At 50.8% G+C, this 22,688-nt stretch overlaps 1 protein-coding gene across 2 annotated transcripts in view; it reads left to right on the forward strand.

Moving 5' to 3' along the window:
- Window positions 1-22,688, forward strand: part of COL5A3 (collagen type V alpha 3 chain) — a 52,203-nt gene that overhangs the window by 6,088 nt on the left and 23,427 nt on the right. For both annotated transcript variants that reach the window (XM_050769991.1, XM_050769992.1), the window contains exons 5-31: window positions 678-782; window positions 1,110-1,262; window positions 2,923-3,036; window positions 3,134-3,280; window positions 7,079-7,126; window positions 7,203-7,244; window positions 8,109-8,171; window positions 8,837-8,911; window positions 9,006-9,089; window positions 9,260-9,316; window positions 9,413-9,466; window positions 9,919-9,972; window positions 11,689-11,742; window positions 11,822-11,875; window positions 12,060-12,113; window positions 12,426-12,470; window positions 12,613-12,666; window positions 13,518-13,562; window positions 13,700-13,753; window positions 13,887-13,931; window positions 15,989-16,042; window positions 16,145-16,189; window positions 16,334-16,387; window positions 18,701-18,745; window positions 18,852-18,905; window positions 19,035-19,142; window positions 19,562-19,615. In XM_050769991.1, coding sequence (XP_050625948.1) covers window positions 678-782; window positions 1,110-1,262; window positions 2,923-3,036; window positions 3,134-3,280; window positions 7,079-7,126; window positions 7,203-7,244; window positions 8,109-8,171; window positions 8,837-8,911; window positions 9,006-9,089; window positions 9,260-9,316; window positions 9,413-9,466; window positions 9,919-9,972; window positions 11,689-11,742; window positions 11,822-11,875; window positions 12,060-12,113; window positions 12,426-12,470; window positions 12,613-12,666; window positions 13,518-13,562; window positions 13,700-13,753; window positions 13,887-13,931; window positions 15,989-16,042; window positions 16,145-16,189; window positions 16,334-16,387; window positions 18,701-18,745; window positions 18,852-18,905; window positions 19,035-19,142; window positions 19,562-19,615 — 1,815 coding nt within the window. The remainder of the gene's footprint in view (window positions 1-677; window positions 783-1,109; window positions 1,263-2,922; window positions 3,037-3,133; window positions 3,281-7,078; window positions 7,127-7,202; window positions 7,245-8,108; window positions 8,172-8,836; window positions 8,912-9,005; window positions 9,090-9,259; window positions 9,317-9,412; window positions 9,467-9,918; window positions 9,973-11,688; window positions 11,743-11,821; window positions 11,876-12,059; window positions 12,114-12,425; window positions 12,471-12,612; window positions 12,667-13,517; window positions 13,563-13,699; window positions 13,754-13,886; window positions 13,932-15,988; window positions 16,043-16,144; window positions 16,190-16,333; window positions 16,388-18,700; window positions 18,746-18,851; window positions 18,906-19,034; window positions 19,143-19,561; window positions 19,616-22,688) is intronic.

Below are 22,688 nucleotides of genomic sequence, written 5' to 3' on the forward strand. Positions count from 1 at the left end.
AAGCAGCTGTGTTGTGTGGCAGTGTGATGTGTGTTCTGGGTGTGGAGACCTTTGTTAACTGTGTGTGACCGTGATGTGTGTCACCTCTGGGAGGCCAGGACCTGATCTACCTCATGTTCCTCCTTATCCCTAGTACTGGATCTTCCCACAACAAGCCAAGTAGGCATCGTCACAATTTATGGTGTTGGCAGGGCACGGTGGCTCATACCTGTAATCCCAGCACTTTGGGAGGCCAAGGCGGGTGGATCACTTGAGGCCAGGAGTTCGAGACCAGCCTGGCCAGCATGGCAAAACCTTGTCTCTACTAAAAGTTCAAAAATTAGCTGGGTGTGGTGGCACACGCCTGTAATCTCAGCTACTCAGGAGGCTGAGAATCGCTTGAACCCATGAAGGAACTGATGCACCCCTAGTGGGGCAGATGTGTGGGATGGGATGTGGCTTGTGGTTGGGATCGGGTGTGCCCCCGATAGGATCTTTCCTTGTCTTAGTTACAGGGGGTAGAGGAATCACTAGGGCTGTCATGGGGTCACCTCCTCCTTATACGTAGTGTGCTCTGGATGGGAGAGCATCACACCCTGGTACCAGGAGGTGGGTAGGACTTCTGGGGGATGAGGGGTCAGAGTAAGCCTGTGGCTGTATGGCTGCCTTCCTTGACTCCTACACCCCCCACCCCCTAGGGAGACATTCAGGAGCTGCTGATAAGCCCAGATCCTCAGGCTGCCTTCCAGGCTTGTGAGCGGTACCTCCCTGACTGTGACAACCTGGTACCGGCAGCCACAGGGGTGAGTGAGGGGCTCCATGATTCCTAATCTCAGGACACAGGCTGGGTCCTTCCTGGCTCCAGATCCCTGGAAAGAGTGAATTCTCATCCCCCAGACAGAGGGTTAAGTGACCCATGACCTCAAACACATCCCAGGCGTGAATGACTTTGACCTCAACTCATATTCCTGAGCCACCCTTGACCCCAGGTTACATGAATAACATCAACTCCAGGTCACAGGGCTGAGTGAGGACACAATGGACCATGAGCCAGCCTCACCCCAGGTGACCTGAAGGATGGGGTCTCTGCTGGTGGGATGCTCTGGACCTGACTGGGACCCTCCTCCCAGGCTCCCCAGGGTGAACCAGAGACCCCTCGTCCTCGGCGGAAGGGGAAGGGAAAAGGGAGGAAGAAAGGGCGAGGTCGAAAGGGGAAGGGCAGAAAAAAGAAGAACAAGGAAATTTTGACCTCAAGTCTACCTCCTGACTCCCCAGAGAACCAGGTAAGAGCCCTGAGACCACCTGACTTCCGGCCTTGACTATCTGACTTCTGGTCTTGGTGCTTGACTTCTAGTCTCCCATCCCTACTAATCTCTGGTCCCTCATCTATGATCTTTTTCTCTGGGCTCTGATCCATGAGCTCTGACTTCTCTCAGCTGACTGATGACTGTCAGGGTGACTGATGACAGGGTGGGAGTGGGTCCCATCTTACAAGCTCTCCCATCTCTGACCCCCTCAATCTCCAGTCCTGGGGCACTAGAGGGAGGGGGCAGACCCAGATAAGCTCCTGATTTTAAGCGGGTTCTTGATGAGGGCTACTGTTTAAGGGGGATCATTGGCTAGGTTGAATGATGTGTTCATTAGTTAGTGTGTCATTGTTTGGGGTTCCCTTCTTGGGGTCATTGGGGACAGTTATTCATTGGGAGAGTCATTAATTGGGGGCATTATTTGGCTTCCCTGATAGGGATTGCTGGATAGGGGGGAATCATCGAGGGAGATATTAATTGAGGTCAGTGTTTGGGGTGCACCTAGCTGGGATCACTGTGGAAGGTCATTGATAGAAACCATTATTGGTGTCACCGATGTCCCCAGTTTAGGGTCAATGACTGGGGGGTTGTTGGTGGATGGTCACTGACTGGAAGTCATAGTGGCATCACTCATTGGGGCCACAAGTTGGAAGAGTGATTTCAGGGGGTCGCAGATGGGGTAACTGATTTGGGAGTCCCTAAGGGGATTATTAGGAAGTCATTGATAGGTGGAATTACTGTTTGGGGGTCATTGGTTAGGACACTTTTGTTGGGCTCATTTATGGGTATTCATTGTTGGAGCATCACTGGTTAGAGGAATAATTGATTAAGGGTCACTGATGGGGGTTATTAGTTGGAGAGTCACTAGTTAGTGCTAATAGTCAAGAGAGTGTCACTCGTTGAGGTCACTGGTTGGGAAAATCACTGAATGGAGCAGTAACAGGTTGAGGCCAGTGATGCCAGTGGGAGGGGTTGTTTGTGAGTCACTGGTTCTAGAATCATTGGGGTCTGTTGATGTAGGTCATTCTTGGTGGGTCACTGGGTTGGGGGGTCCTTGGTGGGGGTCATTGCTTGGGGTCTTTGACTGGCGGAGGAGTCACTGGTTGCACTACATCTCAGTTCCAGATCTTCTTGGCCAAGAATACAGACACCAGGAGTAGTGGGCCCCTCTTCAGCCCCTTCCTCAGCCTTGTCCCCTCACCTGGGGCCTCACCACCCTCTTCCCACACCCCCCAACCCCTGCCTTGACCCAGTTCCTCTGCAGCTGTGCAGGCTAGAAGGAGCCGCCACTCCCTCTCTGACTGTGGCCTGGCTGACTGGCTGCTGAACTCTGCCTTGGGAGAGGACATGTGGGCTAGGCTTCCGGGAGCCTGGCCCTGAATGTTGGACCTTGACCTTGACCTCTGGGTTCCAGGGCCAGCCTGGCTCAGCGCCTCCTCCATCCACGATGGCTCCCTCTGCTGGAAGCCCTGGTCCAGCCAGCACACTTTTGTCTCCACTGGCCTCCGGTGCTCTTTGGGGAGCCTCCTCTGTCCTGGCCCCAAACTGGGAGCTCCTGGGGACAGTGGGAGGGTGCCTCCCTTTTGTCTTGATTGCCCTGACCTGAGACCCAAAGCTCCCTCCATCCCTGCTCCAGACCTCCACTGACATCCCCAAGACAGAGACTCCAGCTCCAAATCTGCCTCCGACCCCTACGCCTTTGGCCGTCATCTCCACTGTGACTACTGGACCCAATGCCACAATCCTAGAGGTTGGATGGGGCTGGAAGAGGGAAGACCCCAGGGGTTTGGGGGGTGGTAGACAATAAGGAGGTCAGGGAAAACTTTGGTCTGTCCTAATGTTCTCAGGGGAGCTTGGACCCTGACAGTGGAACCGAGCTGGGGACCCCGGAGACCAAGGCAACCAGGGAGGATGAAGAAGGAGCTGATTCCACCATGGGCCCTGACTTCCGGGCAGCAGAATACCCATCTCGGACTCAGTTCCAGATCTTTCCTGTGAGTCTAGGTGTCTGGGGTTAGGTGCAAGAGAGTGGGATTCCTATTTAAAAATTTATTTATTTAGGTGGGGCGCAGTGGCTCCCGCCTGTAATTCCAGCACTTTGGGAGACCAAGGCAGGCAGATCATTTGAGGTCAGGAGATTGAGACTAGCCTGACCAACATGGTGAAACCGCATGTCTACTAGAAATCCAAAAAATAGCCAGGAGTGGTGGTGTGCGCCTGTAATCCCAGCCACTGGGAAGGCTGAGGCAGGAGAATTGCTTGAACCTAGGAGGCAGAGGCTGCAATGAGCCAAGATCGTGCCACTTCACTCCAGCCAGGGAAACAAAGTGAGACTCCATCTTGAAAAAAAAATTTTTTTTTATTTTATTTTTTCATTTTTTTTTAAACTTTTGTTTTAAGTTCAGGGGTACAAGTGCAGGCTTGTTACGTAGGTAGACATGTATCATGGGGGGTTCGTTGTACAGATTATTTATTTCATTACTCAGGTATTAAGCCTAGTATCCATTAGTTATTTTTCCTGATCCTCTCCCTCCTCCCACCCTCCACCTTCCGATAGGTCCCAGTGTCTGCTGTTCCCCTCTATTTGTCCATGTTTTCTCATTTAGCTCCCATTTATAAGTGAGAACATGTGGTATATGGTCTTCTGTCCCTGTGTTATTTTATTTACTTACTTTTCTCACATCTTGAGGGCTTAGAAGGGATTCCTACCAGGAGCCACGAAAAGCCAGTCTCTCTTTTGGCTTCGGCACCTGCTTGTGTCAGGCACTGTGCTAATAGTTGACTCTGTGACTAGACAGAGGTGCTTGGCTTTTACTCCAAGTACCAGGAGATGCCACTTGAGCACTTGTGAAGGAACATGATCTGACTCGGAGTTTTGAAAGCTCCCTCTGGGCCGGGGGCAGTGGCTCACACCTGTAATCCCAATGCTTTGGGAGGCGGAGGCGGGAAGATCGCTTGAGGCCAGGAGTTTGAGGCCAGCCTAGCCAACAGTGAGGCCCCATCTCTTAAAAAAAAAAAAAAGAAAAAAAAGAAAAGAAAAAGAAAAAAAAGAGCTCACTGGCGGCTGAATGACACATGGACAGTAGGGGGAGCCAGAGGGGCAGCAGGGAATCTGCAGTGGGGATGTGACCTGGAGGGAGATGGGAGGGAGGGATGGAGAGAAGTGGACCGATTTGGAACATGCTCCATTTTGGTCTTAGAGAAAAAATGGATACACATTTGATGTAACTGAACCCAAGCTCAGTGGCTTGATATTTGAAAGGAAAACAAGAGAGACGAGAACTGGTGGAAGGAAAAGCAGGTTTATTCCAAGAGACAGCAAACCAAGAAGATGGTGGACTCTTGTTCCGAAGCACCATCTTAAGTCAGTACAGATTTTAGGCTGTTTTTATGTTAAGGGCAGGGAGAAGAGAAGAGGGTAGAGATCAAGAGGTAACTGAGGCAGGGTACGGTGACTCACACCTATAATCTCAGCAATTTGGTAGGTTGAGGCGGGAAGATCACTTGAGCCCAAGAGTTTGGGACCAGCCTGGGTAACATAGCGAGACCCCATCTTTACAAAATAAAGAAAAAATTAACCGAACCCAGTGGTGGTGCGTGCCTCTGGTCCCAGCTGAAGCGGGGGGATAGCTTGAGCCCAGGAGGTGGAGGCTGCAGGGAGCCATGATCACACCACTGCACTCCAGCCTGGGTGGCAGAGCAAGACCTTGTCTCTAGAGAAAAGAAAAGAAAAGAGGCTTGGGCTGGGCACGGTGGCTCACGTCTGTAATCCCAGCACTTTGGGAGGCCGAGGCGGGAGGATCAAGAGGTCAGGAGATTGAGACCATCCTGGCTAACATTGGTGAAAGCCCGTCTGTACTTAAAAATACAAAAATTAGCTGGGCATGGTGGTGGGCGCCTGTAGTCCCAGCTACTCAGGAGGCTGAGGAAGGAGAATGGCCTGAACCTGGGAGGCAGAGCTTGCAGTGAGCCGAGACCGCGCCACTGCACTCCAGTCTGGGTGTGAGAGGGAGACTCTGTCTCAACATAATAATAATAATTATTATTATTTATTATTATAAAGAGGGATATAAATATATCCTCTTTTATTTAAAGAAGGATATAATAATAATTATTATTATTTAAAGAAAATAATAATTTAAAGAAAATAATAAAGAAAAGAGGCCGGGCGCGGTGGCTCAAGCCTGTAATCCCAGCACTTTGGGAGGCCGAGACGGGCGGATCACGAGGTCAGGAGATCGAGACCATCCTGGCTAACATGGTGAAACCCCGTCTCTACTAAAAAATACAAAAAAAACTAGCCGGGCGAGGTGGCGGGCGCCTGTAGTCCCAGCTACTCGGGAGGCTGAGGCAGGAGAATGGCGTAAACCCGGGAGGCGGAGCTTGCAGTGAGCTGAGATCCGGCCACTGCACTCCAGCCTGGGAGACAGAGCGAGACTCCGTCAAAAAAAAAAAAAAAAAAAAAAAGAAAAGAAAAGAGGCCAGGTGCAGTGGCTCCTGGTTTGAGTTCAGCCTGGGCAACATAGCAAGATCCCGTCTCTACAAAAAATAAAATTAGCCGGGCATGATGATGTGTGCACCTGTGGTCCCAGCTACTCAGGAGGCTGAGGAGGGAGGATCACCTGAGTCTGAGGAGATCAAGGTTGCAGTGAGCCATGATTGTACCACTGCATTCTAGCCTGGGGAATAGAGTGATCCTGTCTCAAAAAAAAAAAAAAAAAAAAAAAAGCAAAGCAAAGAAAGCAAGCAAGAGAAGGAAGGAAGGAAAAAAGGAAGGAAGGAAGGAAGGAAAGAAGGAAGGAAGGAAGGGAAAGACAGAAAAAAGGAAAAGCCTGCTTGGGCAATAGAGTAACTCTGAAAAAAAAGAAAGAAAGAAGGAAGAAAGGAAGGAAGGAAGGAAAGAGAGAGAGAAGGAAGGAAGGAGCCAAGCATGGTGGTTCATGCTTGTAATCCCAGCACTTTGGGAGGATGAGGCAGGTGGATCACCTGAGGTCAGAAGTTCGAGACCAGCCTAACCAACATGGTGAAACCCCGTCTCTACTAAAAATATAAAAATTAGCCAGGCATGTTGGTGGACACCTGTAGTCCCAGCTACTCGGGAGGCTGAGGCAGGAGAATCGCTTGAACCCAGGAGGTAGAGGGTGCAAAAAAGAAGAAGAAAGGAAGAAGAAGAAGAAGAAGAAGAAGAAAAGGAGGAGGAGGAGGAGGAGGAGGAGGAGGAGGAGGAAGAAGAAGAAGAAGAAGAAGAAGAGGAAGAGGAGGAAGAAGGAAAGAGGGAAAGAGGGAAAGAAGGAAAGAGAGAAAGGGAGGAAGGAAAAGCCTAGGTGTTCCACAGCGGAGGCACATAGGCACATAGTTGTAACTAACTTGCCCTTGGTACCTTGTTACCTGGAGTGCTTGTTGTGTGCCAAGCATTATTTCAATTCATTCATCTTTGCATGCGATACACACAGTCGTCATTCATCCACTGACTTTACAGGTGGACCAATTACCTGTAAGTGGCCATAGGGGTTGACTAAATTTCCCAACATCACTCAGTTAGTAAGAGGCAGATGCAGGATCAGTATTGGGCAGCACGCTCTGGAGTTCACGCTCTTCACCTTGACATGGCACTGCCTAGTGGATGCGGGGGGGCTGAGCTTCTCAGTGCATGTTGGTTACAGTAGAGGAGAATCGGCTCTGAGGGTAGACCCTGTGTGTGTGTGCATGCACGCGTGCGTGATCAGATAGCTGAGGGGTTTATGTCCAAGTTCACATCTCTTGTCTCTCCATCTCCCCTGACCCCACCCCAGGGTGCTGGAGAGAAAGGAGCAAAAGGAGAGCCTGCAGTGATTGAAAAGGTGAGGGGTCTGGATTGCGAGGGGGTTGAGGGGCTTCATGATGACAGGGGTCATCGACACTCATTTCTCCCTTTAGGGGCAGCAGTTTGAGGGACCTCCAGGAGCCCCCGGACCCCGAGTAAGTCATGGCTGAGTTTCCTTCTTCCAGTCTTTCCCCTCCAGCTGAGGGGTGTTTAAGCCCCTGGAGTGAGGAGTTGGGGTGTAATGTTGCCTGGCCAAGTGGAGGGTAGTGGACATTTGAGGCTGAAAGGATGAGTCAAAATAGGGAGAATGAACAACATAGAGACTGGGCAACATAGCAAGACCCCATCTCTTTAAAAATAGCCACATATTGGCCAGGCGCAGTGCCTCATGCCTGTAATCCTAGCACTTTGGGAGACTGAGGTGGGCAGACCGTGAGGTCAGGAGATCAAGACCATCCTGGCTAACACAGTGAAACCCTGTCTCTACTAAAAATACAAAAAATTAGCCGGGCATGGTGACGGGTGCCTGTAGTACCAGCTACCCGGGAGGCTGAGGCAGGAGAATGGCGTGAACCTGGGAGGCAGAGCTTGCAGTGAGCCGAGATAGTGCCACTGCACTCCAGCCTGGGTGACAGAGCGAGACTCCATCCCCCCCCCCCAAAAAAAATAGCCTCATATTAAAAAAAAAAAATAGTGGTACCCACTTGTAGTCCCAACTACTTGGGAGGCCGAGGTGGGAGGATTGCTTGAGCCCAGGAGTTGGAGGCTGCAGTGAGCTATGATCATGCCACTGCACTCCAGCATGGGTGACAGAGTGAGATCATCTCTAAAAAAAGAATAGGGGTCAGAGAGTAGCGTTGGGGGTGAGTGTGGGTCAGCATTGCATTGGAGGAGTTGGAGTGACTCTGTAGTGGGGTAGGGAGGTCAGCCTGAGGTTAGAGTCGGTGAGTGGTAGGTTGAAAGTCAGCCTAGCTCAAACTTTGCACTTCCTGTGACTCCTGTTTCTCTGTCCCCAACAGGGGGTGGTTGGCCCCTCAGGCCCTCCTGGCCCCCCGGGATTCCCTGGCGACCCTGGTCCACAGGTAAGAGACTCCCACTGGAGTGTATACTTCCCAGAGGAGTGAGGTTTGGGGCTGGGAGCATGATGGTCTGAACATAGATATGAGGGCGTGGCACTCGGGAACACCATCTCAGGGCTGGCACTGACCTCTTCTGTTCTCTGTCTCCCATCTGTGAACTATTTCTCTGGTTCCCCTTGTGTTTCTGGGGCGTACTCTTTGCTCTTCTTCTTTTGCCTGTCTCTGTTTCTGAGTGTCTTTCGTCTCTGTCTTTCTCCTGTTGTGACTGTCTCTGTCTCCCTCTGTTGGTCTCTGTCTCTCTCCCTCCCCCCATCTCTCTATCTGTGCCTCTCTCTCTCTTTCTCCATCTCTGTCTCTTTACCTGGCTTTTCTGTCTGTCTGTCTCTCTTTGTTTCTGTCTCTGTATGTCTCTCCATCTGCCTCCATCCTTCTCCACCTCTCTCTCCCCTTCTCTTTGTCTCTGTCTCCATCTCTGTCTTTTCCTTTCCCCGTCTCTCTATTTCTCTCTCTCTCTTTCCTTGCCATGCTCCCTCTTTGATTCTGTCTCTGTCTGTCTCCATCTCTCCCTCTCTCTCTCTTTCTGACTCATCCTTCTGTGCCTCCCCTGTCCTCGCTCTCTCTCTCCCTCTCTACCTGTCTCCGCCTCTCTTCCCCCATCCCTCTCTCAGGGCCCTGCTGGCCTCCCAGGAATCCCCGGCATTGATGGGATCCGAGGCCCACCAGGCACTGTGATCATGATGCCGGTAAGGAGATGGAGTGGCCCAGACTTGGGGAGTGGAGTCCTGGTCCAGGAGGGGGCTCTCCTGGGGGCTTCCCTCACCACTAAATTCCTCCCAGTTCCAGTTTGCAGGCGGCTCCTTTAAAGGGCCCCCAGTCTCATTCCAGCAGGCCCAGGCTCAGGCAGTTCTGCAGCAGACTCAGGTGAGTGGGAGGTGTGGACGTAGTGGGAGGAACCCCAGAGAGTGATACAGCCTGGGCGTAAGGAGGGGCTGGGCAGGAGAAGGGGGATATTTTTCTCCCGTAGATGCCTCTGCGGGGAATGTTGGGGGTCTTGTGGGAGGCCCCAGGCTCTGACCCTTCTGTCTTTCCAGCTCTCTATGAAAGGCCCCCCTGGTCCAGTGGGGCTCACTGGGCGCCCAGGCCCTGTGGTGAGTAACGGGACAACTGCATGGAGGGGGCGGTGCACGCCATTAGTGGAGAAGAATCATCTTCTAACCACAGTTCTCCATCTGTCCTCCCATAAGGGTCTCCCCGGATATCCAGGTCTGAAAGGAGAGGCGGGAGTACAAGGGCCACAGGTGAGACTGGTGGAGATAGGGCAGGATCGGATGGGAAAAGCCTTCCCCCAGGACCACAGGACACAGTGCCGGATGGGGAAAATGCCACAGGGGCTGGGGATACCCTTGCAATTCATGACTTGCCTAGAGAATGGCGGCTCACGTCTGGAATCCCAGCACTTTGGGAGGCCGAGGTGGGAGGATTGCTTGAGGCCGGGAGTTCAAGACCAGTCTGGGCAACATAGGGAGACCCTGTCTGTACAATAAATAAATATGTCCTTCCAAGCTGGGTACAGTGGCACACACTTGTAGCCTCAGCTCCTTGGGAGACTGAGGAGGGAGTATTACTTGAGCCCAGGTGTCCAGCCTGGGCAATACGGCAAGACCCTATCTCTAATTTTTTTTTAGTACAATAGAATAAGTCCCTCTTTCTTCTTATTTTCCTTTCCTTCCTCCTTTTCTCTTTCTTCTAGGGTCCCCGAGGCCTGCAGGGACCTCATGGACCCCCTGGCCGAGTGGGCAAGATGGTGAGTGACAGCGAGGTCCCCAGACCACCCCTTATCCATCCCTCGACACCCAACATGAGCCTTGGCTTTGTGACCTTGGAGTCTGCTGGTGTCATTAGTGGGACAAGAGTGCCGAAGACAGGGAACAGCAGCTCCGCTGAACGTGTGGTAAAGGAATCCGGCCAGGCCGTAGAGTCAGGAAGGACTGCCTGCAAGAGTGACGCTTGCCCTGAGATCTGAAATAGAACCAGATCAACAGATGGGGAAGTGGAAGAAACAGCATGGCAAAAAAGAGGCCTGTCACATGGAAGGAAATGACAAATAAGTCAATTTCAGATAGAGTCATGCACCACATAATGGTGCTTATAAGATGATTGGCTGCACGGGGTGGCTCACGCCTGTAATACCAGCACTTTGAGAGGCCAAGGCAGGTGGATCGTTTGAGGTTAGGAGTTTGAGATCAGCCTGGTCAACATGGGGAAACCCCGTCTCTACTAAAAATACAAAAATTAGCCGGGCATGGCAGCATGCGCCTGCAATCCCAGCTACTCGGAAGGCTGAGGCATGAGAATGGCTTGAATCCAGGAAGCAGAGGTTGCAGTGAACCATTGCACTCCAGCTTGGGTGACAGAGTGAGACTGTGTCTCAAATAATAAGAATAAGAATAAATAAGTAAGTTGTTGGTCCCATGAGATTATAATACTGTATTTTTACCATACCATTTATATGTTTGGGTATGTTTAGACATACAAATACTTACTATAGCTGGGTACGGTGGCTCATGCCTATAATCCCAGCACTTTGGGAGGCCAAGGCGGGCACGTCATGAGGTCAGGAGATTGAGACCATCCTGGCTAACATGGTGAAACCCCGTCTCTACTAAAAATACAAAAAATTAGCTGGGCGTGGTGGCAGATGCCTGTAGTCCCAGCTACTCAGGAGGCTGAGGCAGGAGAATGGCATGAACCCGAGAGGCAGAGGTTGCAGTGAGCCGAGATCATGCCACCACACTCCAGCCTGGGCAACAGAGCAAGACTCTGTCTCAAAAAAAAAAAAAAAAAAATCAGCCATGACATAGCGGCTCATATCTGTAATCCCAGCACTTTAGGAGGCTGAGGTGAAAGGATGGCTTGAGCCTAGGAGGTTGAGACCAGCCTGGGCAACATGGCGAAACCCGGTGTCTACACAAAGCACAAATAAAAAATTAGCCAGGTATGGTGGTGTGCACCTGTAGTCCTAGCTACTTGGGAGGCTGAAGTGGGAGGATTGCTTGAGCCAGGAGTTCAAAGCTGTGTTGAGTCATGATCATATCACTGCACTCCAGCCTGGGCAAGAGAGCAAGACCTCAGCTCTAGAACACATAAATACATTTTAAAAAATAATATCTTAGCCTGGGTGTGGTGGCTCATGCCTATAATTCCAGCAGTTTTGGAGGCTGAGAAGGGTGGATTGCTTGAGTTCAGGAGTTCGAGACCAGCCTGAGCAACCGGGTGAAACCCCCACCATCTCTACCAAAAATACAAAAAATTAGCCAGACATGGTGGCATGCGCCTGTGGTCCCAGCTACTCATGAGGCTGAGGTTGCAGTGAGCTGAGAATGTGCCACTGCACTCCAACCTGAGTGACAGAGTGAGACCCCATCTAAAAAAAAATCTTGATGTTGATGATGATGATGAAGTTGGGTTCCTAATTTGGGGGAGGGTTCATCATTGACTTTTGGGCTCACTTTCTCCATAGGGCCGCCCTGGAGCAGATGGGGCTCGGGGCCTCCCAGGGGACACTGGACCTAAGGTAGGTGATGGGGCTGAGGTAAGACTTGGTGGGGGCTGTCAGGCTTATGAGGTCAAGGCTCACTGGTGTCTCTGGACAGGGTGATCGTGGCTTCGATGGCCTCCCAGGGCTGCCTGGTGAGAAGGGCCAAAGGGTGAGTGTGTGAGGTCCCTCCCCCAGATCTAAGCCCTCCTCCCAGTATTCAACTCCCCCCTCTCCTCCCTCAGTATCAGAGTCATGATGCCCATGTCACTCCTCACACCCCATCTGCCTTCCCAGGGGGCTGGTCTCTCTGCCAACACCCTTCCACTCTGAACTCCCCTCTGTTCCCTCTCCAGGGTGATTTTGGCCATGTGGGGCAACCCGGTCCCCCAGGAGAGGATGGTGAGAGGGTAAGTTTGGAAGAGAGTTAGGGTCTGGTTTGGTGAGTAAGTTTGGAAGCCTGAATGAGAATCAGAGAGGAAGATCTGGAGGTCTCAGTGGCCAGCCTGAGAGCTGGGGACACACTGTGGGGTGAGGAGATGAGACTTGCAGGTCTAGGATTGGAGTCAGGTGCCTGAATGGAATCCCATGGACTTAGTCTGCAGGTTCCCAGGGATCTTGGTCTAATTCCGAGACCCCCTGGAAGGGGCTGCCCAGATGAGAGGAGGTGGCTTTCCCAGGGTTGTGTCTTCCTGTTCCCAAGTAATGATGCTTTCCCACAGGGATCAGAGGGACCTCCAGGGCCCACTGGCCAGGCTGGGGAGCCGGTGAGTATCAGGGATCCCTGGGCCCCTTGCTTGGTACAGGGGAGGGAGTCAGGACTCCCAGGGCCTCAGGACTTATAGGCTCCTGGGAAGTCGCAAGGCCACACAGAGGTGATGTGGAGATAATTCGCCTGCTCCCTTGCAGGGTCCACGAGGATTGATTGGCCCCAGAGGCTCCCCTGGCCCCACAGGTCGCCCGGTGAGTGTCACTGGCTCTCTGCATCCCTGTCTGTCTTTTTGTTTGTTTGTTTGTTTGTTTGTTTTGAGATTAGGGTCTCACTCTGTTGCCCAGCCTGGAGAGCAGTGGTGAGATCTCAGCTCACTGCAACCTCCGCCTCCTGGGTTCAAGCGATTCTCATGCTTCAGCCTCCTGAGTAGCTGGGACTATAGGCACCCAAAATCACACCTGGATAATTTTTGTATTTTTAGTAGAGATGGGGTTTCACCATGTTGATCAGGCTGGTCTCGAACTCCTGGCCTCAAGCGATCCTCCCAAAGTGCTGGGATTACAGGTCTGAGCCACTGTTCCCAGCCCCTATATATCTTTTTTTTCTCACTTTTCTGCCCTCTGCATGTCCATATCTGTTGTGGCTTCTACGCCCACTCACCTTTCTTTTTCTTTTCTTTTCTTTTCTTTTCTTTTCTTTTCTTTTCTTTTCTTTTCTTTTCTTTTCTTTTCTTTCTTTGTTTTGACAGAGGTTTGCTCTTGTTGCCCAGGCTGGAGTGTAATGGCATGATCTCTGCTCACTGCAACCTCCACCTCACAAGTTCAAGCTATTCTTCTGCCTCAGCCTCCTGAGTAGCTGGGATTACATGCCTGGCTAATTTTTGTGTTTTTAGTAAAGATGGGGTTTCACCATGTTGGCCAGGCTGGTCTTAAACTCCCAACCTCAGGTGATCCGCCCGCCTCAGCCTCCCAAAGTGCTGGGATTACAAACACGAGCCGCGGTGCCCAGCCCCGCCCACCTTTCCACCTGCATCTCTCGGTGTCTCAGACTCAGGCTCCCTGCTTGTTGCTGTGTCTTGGTCTCACATCCTCTTTTCCCCTAGGGTGTGACTGGAATTGATGGTGCTCCTGGTGCCAAAGGCAATGTGGTACGTGCCCTGTGCCCTCTGACCCCGATTGTCCACATCCCTATTCCCTTCCATGACTGACCCCCCCAAGTCAATTTCACTACCGCCTCAGCACCATGACCCCTCTCAGCTTCACTGAAACCCCACTTTCTCCTCAGGGTCCTCCGGGAGAACCAGGCCCTCCGGGACAGCAGGGAAACCATGGGTCCCAGGTTTGGACTATCCTTCCCAATAATGGGGCATGGGAGTGGTCAGTTGAGACCTTAGACCACGCCCAGGCTTCCCAACCTCCACACTCACCGCTTCTTTCTTATGCCTTCGCTCATCTTCTTTTTCTGTCCCCAGGGACTCCCCGGTCCCCAGGGACTCATCGGCACTCCTGGGGAAAAGGTGAGTGACAGCTCCACCTACCGCAACCTCCTCAAGTCTCCTTCCTTCAACTCTGTTGCCAGGAAAATCTTCCCACCAGGACCCCTCTGTTAGCTCTGGATAGTGATAAACTGCAGCATTCCCTAAGCCAGCCCAGAGTTACAAAGTGTCCTTGTTGGGGAAGGATTGGTTGCAAGAAACAGAAACCCACCAAGGCTAGCGCACATAAGGGATATTGTCAGGATACAGAGAGCCCACAGAAGCCTGTCACAGAAGATATTACCAAGATGTACGGGCCCTGCGGGCTCATCTTTGTTCCCTGGCACATCTGCTTCCGCCTTCCCTGGCAGACACACTTCTTTCTGCACATATCTTTTTTTGGGGGGCGGGGACAGGGTCTCACTCTGTCACCCAGGCTGGAGTGCAGTGGCTCAATAATGCCTCACTTCAGCCTTGACTTCCCTGGGCGCAGGTGATTCTCCCACCTCAGTCACCCGAGTAGCTGGGACTATCGGCGCATGCCACCATGCCTGGCTAATTTTTCTTCTCTCTCTCTTTTTTTTTTCTTTTTTGTAGAGATGGGGTCTCCCTGTGTTGCCCAGGCTGGTCTTGAACTCCTGGGCTCAAGCAATTCATCTGCCTTGGTACCCCAAAATGCTGGGATTACAGGCGAAAGCCATGATGCCCAACTGGGCATTTTTAAAGAGAGGAGTGTGCCTATGAATCCTCTATTTCAACGTGTCTCTTGCACTGTTTTAACTCAATTGTATTAATTATCTTTGTGGGTACATAGTAGGTATATATGTATGGAGTACATGAGATGTTTTGATACAGGGATGCACATAAAGAATCATGTCATGGAGAATGGGGTATCTGTCCCCTCAAGTATTTACTCTTTGTGTTACAAACAATAGTTATACTACTTTAGTTTTTTTTCTTTTTCTTTCTTTCTTTTTTTTTGAGACGGAGTGCAGTGGCTCAGTCTCGGCTCACTGTAAGCTCCGCCCCCTGGGTTTCACGCCATTCTCCTGCCTCAGCCTCCCGAGTAGCTGGGACTACAGGCGCCTGTCACTACACCCGGCTAATTTTTTGCATATTTAGTAGAGACGGGGTTTCACCGTGTTAGCCAGGATGGTCTCAATCTCCTGACCTCATGATCCACCCGCCTCAACCTCCCAAAGTGCTGGGATTACAGGTGTGAGCCACCACGCCTGGCAGTGTTTTTTCGTTTTTTTTTGATGGAATTTCACTCTTGTTGTCCAGGCTGGAGTGCAATGGCATGATCTCAGCTCACTGCAACCTCCGCCTCCCATGTTCAAGTGATTCACCTACCTCAACCTCCCAAGTAGCTGTGATTACAGGTGCCCACCACCACACCCAGTTAATTCTTGTATTTTTAGTAGAAACGGGGTTTCACCATGTTGGTCAGGCTGGTCTCGAACTCCTGACCTCAGGTGATCCACCCTCCTTGGCCTCCTAAAGTGCTGGAATTATAGGCGTGAGCCACTGCGCCTGGCCTCTTTTAGTTATTTTTAAATGTAAAATTAAATTATTACCCGAAGCCGGGCACAGTGGCTCACGCCTGTAATCTCAACACTTTGGGAGGCCGAGGTGGGCGGATCACCAAGGTGGCCTGGCCAACATAGTGAAACCCCATCTCTAATAAAATTACAAAAATTAGCCGGGTGCTGAAGTCCCAGTTACTCCAGAAACTGAGGCAGAAGAATCACTTGAACCTGGGAAGAGGTTGCAGTGAGCCGAGATCGTGCTACTGCACTCCAACCTGGGTGACATGTAATTGACTATAGTCACCCTCTTGGGCTATCAATCTTGTACTGTTTTTATATTCTTCCTTGCAACCTTCCCAGAAGCAATGGATTTCTGAGGATCAGAGAGGGAAATAGGCTTGCCTGGGGTCACACAGCAAGTTTGGGCAGAGCTGGGATAGATTTCCTGGCCAGTGAGGTCTGCTTATTTCCTAACCTTGAGGCGGCTGCATGTCTGCGTAGATCTGATCCTAGTGGTACTCCAGAGCTCTGAGCACCTCTGTCTCTCCCCTGCTGTTCATCTTCTTTCAGGGTCCTCCTGGAAACCCAGGAATTCCAGGCCTCCCAGGAGCCGATGGCCCCCCGGTAAGAACCACGAGCTGGGAAAAGTAGGAAGGAGAAGGGGGAAGCTTGGGAATTGGAATGGCGAGTTTTGGTCTCTGACAACTTAGAATGTTTCTTCCCCAGGGTCACCCAGGACATGAGGGCCCCACGGGAGAGAAAGGGGCCCAGGTGAGTCACCAGGAGGTTAGGCTGGGTTGGGGACGAGGGTCGGGAGGCAGGGCCTGGAGTCAGGGGCCACAGAGGAGAGAGATGAGGACTCTTAGAATGTGGAAAGGACTGTCTGGAATGGCACTGACCTTATCTTCCTCCCAGGGTCCACCAGGGTCGGCAGGCCCTGCAGGCTATCCTGGACCTCGGGGAGTGAAGGTAGGTGATACTGGGGCCTTGTGGGTAGGAGTGATTTACCAGCTTTGGGTTCAGGGATGCGACACAGCTCCATTGGAAACTTCTGAATGTGTGGAGAGGGGAATCAGCTGGTCAGGCCAGATGTCATGGGACTGTGGTTTGGAGCTGCACAGCCAAGGACAGCCTTACAGTGTGTTGTCACCTTGTCACCTTGTTCCTGAAAACAGCTAAACCCATTAGAGGCCGAACACATTTATTTCTTTTTTCTTTTTTTCTTTTTCTTTTTTCTTTTTTTTGAGACAGAGTCTCGCTTTGTCACCCAGGCTGGAGTGTAGTGGAGTGATCTCGGTTCACTGCAACCTCTGCCTCCTCCCTGATTCAAGCGATTCTCCTGCGTCAGCTTCCCGAGTAGCTGGGACTACAGGCATGCACCACCAGGCCCGGGTAATTTTTGTATTTTTAGTAGAGACAGGGTTTCACCATGTTGGCCAGGTTGGTCTCGAACTCCTGACCTCAGGTGATCCACCCTCCTTGGCTTCTCAAAGTGGCTGGGATTACAGGCGTGAGCCACTGCGCCTGGCCCAAGGGTTGTGTTAACTCAAACTCAGAATCACATAATCTATACGCACACTAATGCTGACTTAAGCCAAGAGCTGCACCTTGGCTAAATAGAGGTGCAGGGGCGTTAGAGTTCACATCCATATGGAAGCTGAGTCCAGTGACATTGTAACCAAATATAGATGTAATTTACCTGAACATGTGTGCATTAGACAAGCTTAGACACTCTATAATCAAGGAATTGGCTATACTGTAGCAGGCACAGAGTCTGGCAAGCATCACTCTCAGAGTTACATTGTAGCCAAGCATAGTTACATTTTTAATCTTTTTTTGTTTTTGTTTTTGAGACCTGGTTCTGCTCTTGTTGCCCAGGCTGGAGTGCAGTGACACCATCTGGGCTCACCACAACCTCTGCCTCCCGGGTTCAAATGATTCTCCTGTCTCAGCCTCTAGGGGAGCGGTATTACAGGCATGTGCCGCCATGCCTGGCTAATTTTTGTATTTTTTATAGAGAAAGAGTTTCTCCGTTGGTCAGTCTGGTCTTGAACTCCTGATCTCAGGTGATCCGCCCACCTTGGCCTCTCAAAGTGCTGGGATTACAGGTGTGAGCCACCACGCCCAGCCCTAAACGTTTTATTTTTTAGAGACAGGGTCTTCTCTGTTGTCCAGGCTGGAATATAGTAGCATAATCATGGCTCACTGAAGCCTTCAACTCCTGTGCTCAAGTAATCCCCTCATTTTAGCCTCCAGAATAGCTAGGACTATAGGTGTATGCCACCAGGCTTGGCAGTTTTTTCATTTGATTATTATTATTATTATTGAGACAGGGTCTCACTCTGTTGCCTGCACTGGAGTGCAGTACCACCATCACAGTTCACTCACTGCAGCCCAGAGCTCCCAGGCTCAATCAGTCCTCCCACCTCACCCTCCCAGGTAGCTGGGACTACAGGTGCATGTCACCACATCTGGCTACTTTTTTTTTTTTTTTTTTTTTTTTTTTTGTACTTTTTGTATAGATGAGGTTTTCCTATGTTGCCCAGGCTGGTCTGGAACTCCCGGGCTCAAGCAATCCTCCAGCCTCTGCCTCCCACAATGTTGGGATTATAGGCGTGAGCCACCATGCCCAGCCTCTAGTTACATTAATTGATCCCTAGTTGAGTCTAGTTACATTGTAACCAATCCCTACCTGTAGTAGTTGAGTCTAGTTACATTGTAGCCAAAGCTAGAGAACAACTTGCAGCCAAGCTCAGTTACATTGTTTCTCTGTGGCTGGAGACTAACCACATGGGTTGTATTGGATCCAAGTGCATTGTCATTGTAGCCACTGAGCTCAGAGATGTTGCAGCCAAGCGCAGTGTTCAGAGTTTGGTATGAGCAGCATCCAGACTTGTACTAAGCGCTGTCTCCATAGCCAAGCACAGTCGCCTTGTAGCTGGCACAGTGGGGAACATTCCTTTGCCTTTATAATGAGGTCCGGGCCTGGAATGTTCATCCTCTTTCTTCTGCCAGAAGGAACTGTGGACAAAGCGTCTCCAGGAGATGGGAATCACTTACTTGGAAATTTGGCCTTCCCCGCACACCCCCGCACAGATGACCTTGGGAAGCCTCCAGTGGGGAGGGAGGGGTCTCTGGGGAAAGATCATTTCTTCTGAAGCTGCCCCTCCCAGCTTCTGCCTAGCATCCTCTTGGGACTATCCTGGCTGCTTTAGAGCAGGGGACTGAGTTTGGGTTCCTTCTTAAGCAGGGAAGAAGCTTGAGAGCTTTTTTATTTTTCAGGGCACTTCAGGCAACCGGGGCCTCCAGGGGGAGAAAGGCGAGAAGGTGAGGAGAGAAGAATTCATCAGAGGAGAGGGAGCCCCAGTCATGGGGTCCTGGCTGTGTTCCTTCCCCGAGGCCCTCACTTCTGGCCTCTGTCTGTCTCACCCAGGGAGAGGACGGCTTCCCGGGCTTCAAGGGCGATGTGGGGCTCAAAGGTGATCGGGTAAGACCAGCGCCAGATGAGGGGTGGTGTGGGTCTGGGGGGCTCGGGGAAGATGGGAAGGGGATGAGCTGGGGCTAGACAGAGCAGGAAGGACAAAAGATGGATATTAAAGACTCCTTTTTCTTCCAGGGGAAACCCGGAGCTCCAGGTCCCCGGGGAGAGGATGGTCCCGAGGGGCTGAAGGGGCAGGCGGGGCAGGCTGGCGAGGAGGGGCCCCCAGGCTCAGCTGGCGAGAAGGTAAATGACTCCACCCTCCAGCCTCCCACAGTCAAGGGGTCCCCAACCTTTTCCCTCTGCCCTTTACCCTTTGCCCTTTTATTAAACCTTCGACCTCAGGAGGTTGCTACCATCCTTGTCATCTTTAATTCCTCAGCTCAGCATTATAGAGCAATTTAATGCACCCAACTTATATGTTTATCTCCATAACCAACACATGCAATAGGCATTTTCATCCCATTTTACAGACAAGGAAAACTGAGACTTGGAATGGCTGATTGACCTGCCCAAGGATATGGGCAGGCAGGAGCGAGGACTTGAACTTTGTTTCCCTGACTCCCATCCCATTAGCCCATTCACCATGCCCCAGCCAGCCTGACCTTTCCTCCTCTGACCTCCAGGTTGCAATTTCTGACCTTTGTCCCATAACCTCTCTGCAGGGCAAGCTTGGTGTACCAGGTCTCCCAGGTTATCCAGGACGCCCTGGACCTAAGGTAGGAAGCTGGGGGTGGAGGTAGAGATGGAGATGGGCAGGATTCAGAGACTAACGTCCAGGGGTCCAGGCTGTGGTCTTGGGGGATGAGCTGCCCGCCCCACGGGCCATTGAGAGAATGTAAAATGTGGGCTTTGGCCAGGCATAGTGGCTCATGCCTATAATCCCAGCACCCTAAGAGGCTGAAGTGAGAGGATTGCTTGAGCCCAGGAATTCAAGACCAGACTGGGCAAAATGGCAAAACGTTTTCTCTACAAAAACATATAAAAATTAGCCAGATGTGGCCAGGCATGGTGGCTCATGGCTGTAATCCAAACACTTTGGGAGGCAGAGGCAGGCAGATCACTGGAGGCCAGGAGTTCAAGACCAGCCTGGCCAACATGGAGAAACCCCGTCTCTACTAAAAATTCAAAATTAGCCGGGCGTGGTGGTGCATACCTGTAATCCCAGCCACTCGGGAGGCTGAGGCAGGAGAACCACTTGAACCCAGGAGGCAGAGGTTGCAGTGAGCCAAGATCATGCCATTGCACTACAGCCTGGGCAACAAGAACGAAACTCCATCTAAAGAAAAAAAAAAAGGCCGGGCGCGGTGGCTCAAGCCTGTAATCCCAGCACTTTGGGAGGCCGAGACGGGCGGATCACGAGGTCAGGAGATCGAGACCATCCTGGCTAACACGGTGAAACCCCGTCTCTACTAAAAAAATACAAAAAAACTAGCTGGGCGAGGTGGCGGGCGCCTGTAGTCCCAGCTACTCGGGAGGCTGAGGCAGGAGAATGGCGTGAACCCGGGAGGCGGATCTTGCAGTGAGCTGAGATCCGGCCACTGCACTCCAGCCTGGGTGACAGAGCAAGACTCCGTCTCAAAAAAAAAAAAAAAAAAAAGAAAAAAAAAAAAAAAAAAAAAAAAATTAGCCAGATGTGGCCGGGCGCAGTGGCTCACAGCTGTAATCCCCACAATTTGGGAGGCAGAGGCAGGTGAATCACTTGAGGTCAGGAGTTTGAGACCAGCCTGGCCAATGTGGTGAAACCCTGTCACTACTAAAAATACAAAATAATTAACTGGGCATAGTAGCATGCACCTGTAATCCCAGCTACCCAAGAGGCTGAGACAGGAGAATTGTTTGCCACTACACCCCAGCCTGGGTGACAGAGGGGTACTCTGTCTCAAAAAAATTTTTTTAAAGTGAGCTTTGGCATCACACAGACTTGGGCTCAAATACCCTCTTACCTGCTACGCGATCTTGGGCAAGTTTCTTGAGCCTGTTTTCTCTGCTGTGAAACAGACGTCCCAGTAATTTCCATCTCATCATTTTGATTATAATAATGTTGATAATGGTGATGATGACAGTGATTATAAAACTGTAGGATCCTTTCATTTGGTGTGATTAAGTTTCATTCACCAACAATATCAGTTAAAGGGGAGAATCACAGAATCATAAAATACACATCTTACATATCTTGAATTAATTATAACTTATAGTCAAATGTACTTATGCAAAAACGTACTTATATAAAAACATAACATTTGTTTGCCAATGTTTTGATGGGTGAGGATACTGATGAGATTCATTTTTCTGCCTAAACTACACCCATATTATATCACTGATGAGTTCTGTTTCTATAGAGTAGAGGAGGAACCTAAAGACATTTGGGGCCGGGCGCCATGGCTCATGGCTGTAATCTCAGCACGTTGGGAGGCCGAGGCGGGTGGATCACCTGAGGTCAGGAGTTCACCACCAGCGTGGCCAACATGGGAGAACCCCATCTCTACTAAAAATACAAGAATCAGCTGGGTGCAGTGGTGGGTGCCTGTAATCCCAGGTACCCGGAGGCTGAGGCGGGAGAATTGCTTGAGCCTGGGAAGCGGAGGATGCATTGAGCTGAGATGGTGCCACTTACTCCACCCTGGGTGACAGAGTGAGACTCTGTCTCAAAAGAAAAAAAAATAGACATTTGGGAAGATATTTGAGGGCAGAATCCTCCTAGAGTTTCACATTTTTGCTCTGTTGAGCTGATAGTTATCTCGCCTACGTTGAAGTTGACAGTTTTTTTTTTTCAGTGATTTCCCTTTACATTGACTGCTTTTCCTTTAACTTATTTTTTTCTTTTTTTCTTTTTAATGATTGGGAAAAAAAATTTTAACTTAGTTTTAATAGACAACTTTATTTTCCTTCCTTTCTTCCTTCCTCCCTCCCTTCCTTCCCTCCCTCCCTGCATCGCCCTCCCTTTTCTTTTTTCTTTTCTTTTCTCTTTTCTTTCTTTTCTTTCTCTCTCTTTCTTTCTTTTTTTTTTTTTTTTTTTTTTTTTTTTTTTTTTTTTTTTTTTTTGAGACGGAGTCTCGCTCTGTCACCCAGGCTGGAGTGCAGTGGCCGGATCTCAGCTCACTGCAAGCTCCGCCTCCCGGGTTTACGCCATTCTCCGGCCTCAGCCTCCCGAGTAGCTGGGACTACAGGCGCCCGCCACCTCGCCTGGCTAGTTTTTTGTATTTCTTAATAGAGACGGGGTTTCACCGTGTTAGCCAGGATGGTCTCGATCTCCTGACCTTGTGATCCGCCCATCTCGGCCTCCCAAAGTGCTGGGATTACAGGCTTGAGCCACCACGCCCGGCCCTCTCTCTTTCTTTCTTTCTCTCTCTCTCAGTCTCTCTTTCTTTCTTCTTTTACTTTCTTTTATCTTTCTCTCTCTCTTTCTTTCTTTTCTTTTCTTTTTTTTTTTACATGGAGTCTCGCTCTGTCACCCAGGCTGGAGTGCTGTGGCACAATCTTGGCTCACTGCAAGCTCTGCCTCCCAGGTTCATGCCATTCTCCTGCTTCAGCCTCCCAAGTACCTGGGACTACAGGCGCCCGCCACCATGCCCGGCTAATTTTTTGTATTTTTTAGTAGAGACGGGGTTAGCCAGGATGGTCTCAATCTCCTGACTTCGTGATCCGCCTACCTTGGCCTCCCAAAGTACTGGGATTACAGGCGTGAGCCACCGCACCTGGCCACTCCTTTCTTCCTTCCTTCCTTCCTTCCTTCCTTCCTTCCTTCCTTCCTTCCTTCCTTCCTTCCTTCTTTCCTTCCTTCCTTCCTTC

This window comes from Macaca thibetana, chromosome 19, assembly GCF_024542745.1.
Source record: "Macaca thibetana thibetana isolate TM-01 chromosome 19, ASM2454274v1, whole genome shotgun sequence".
NCBI classification, from domain to species: Eukaryota; Metazoa; Chordata; class Mammalia; order Primates; family Cercopithecidae; genus Macaca; species Macaca thibetana.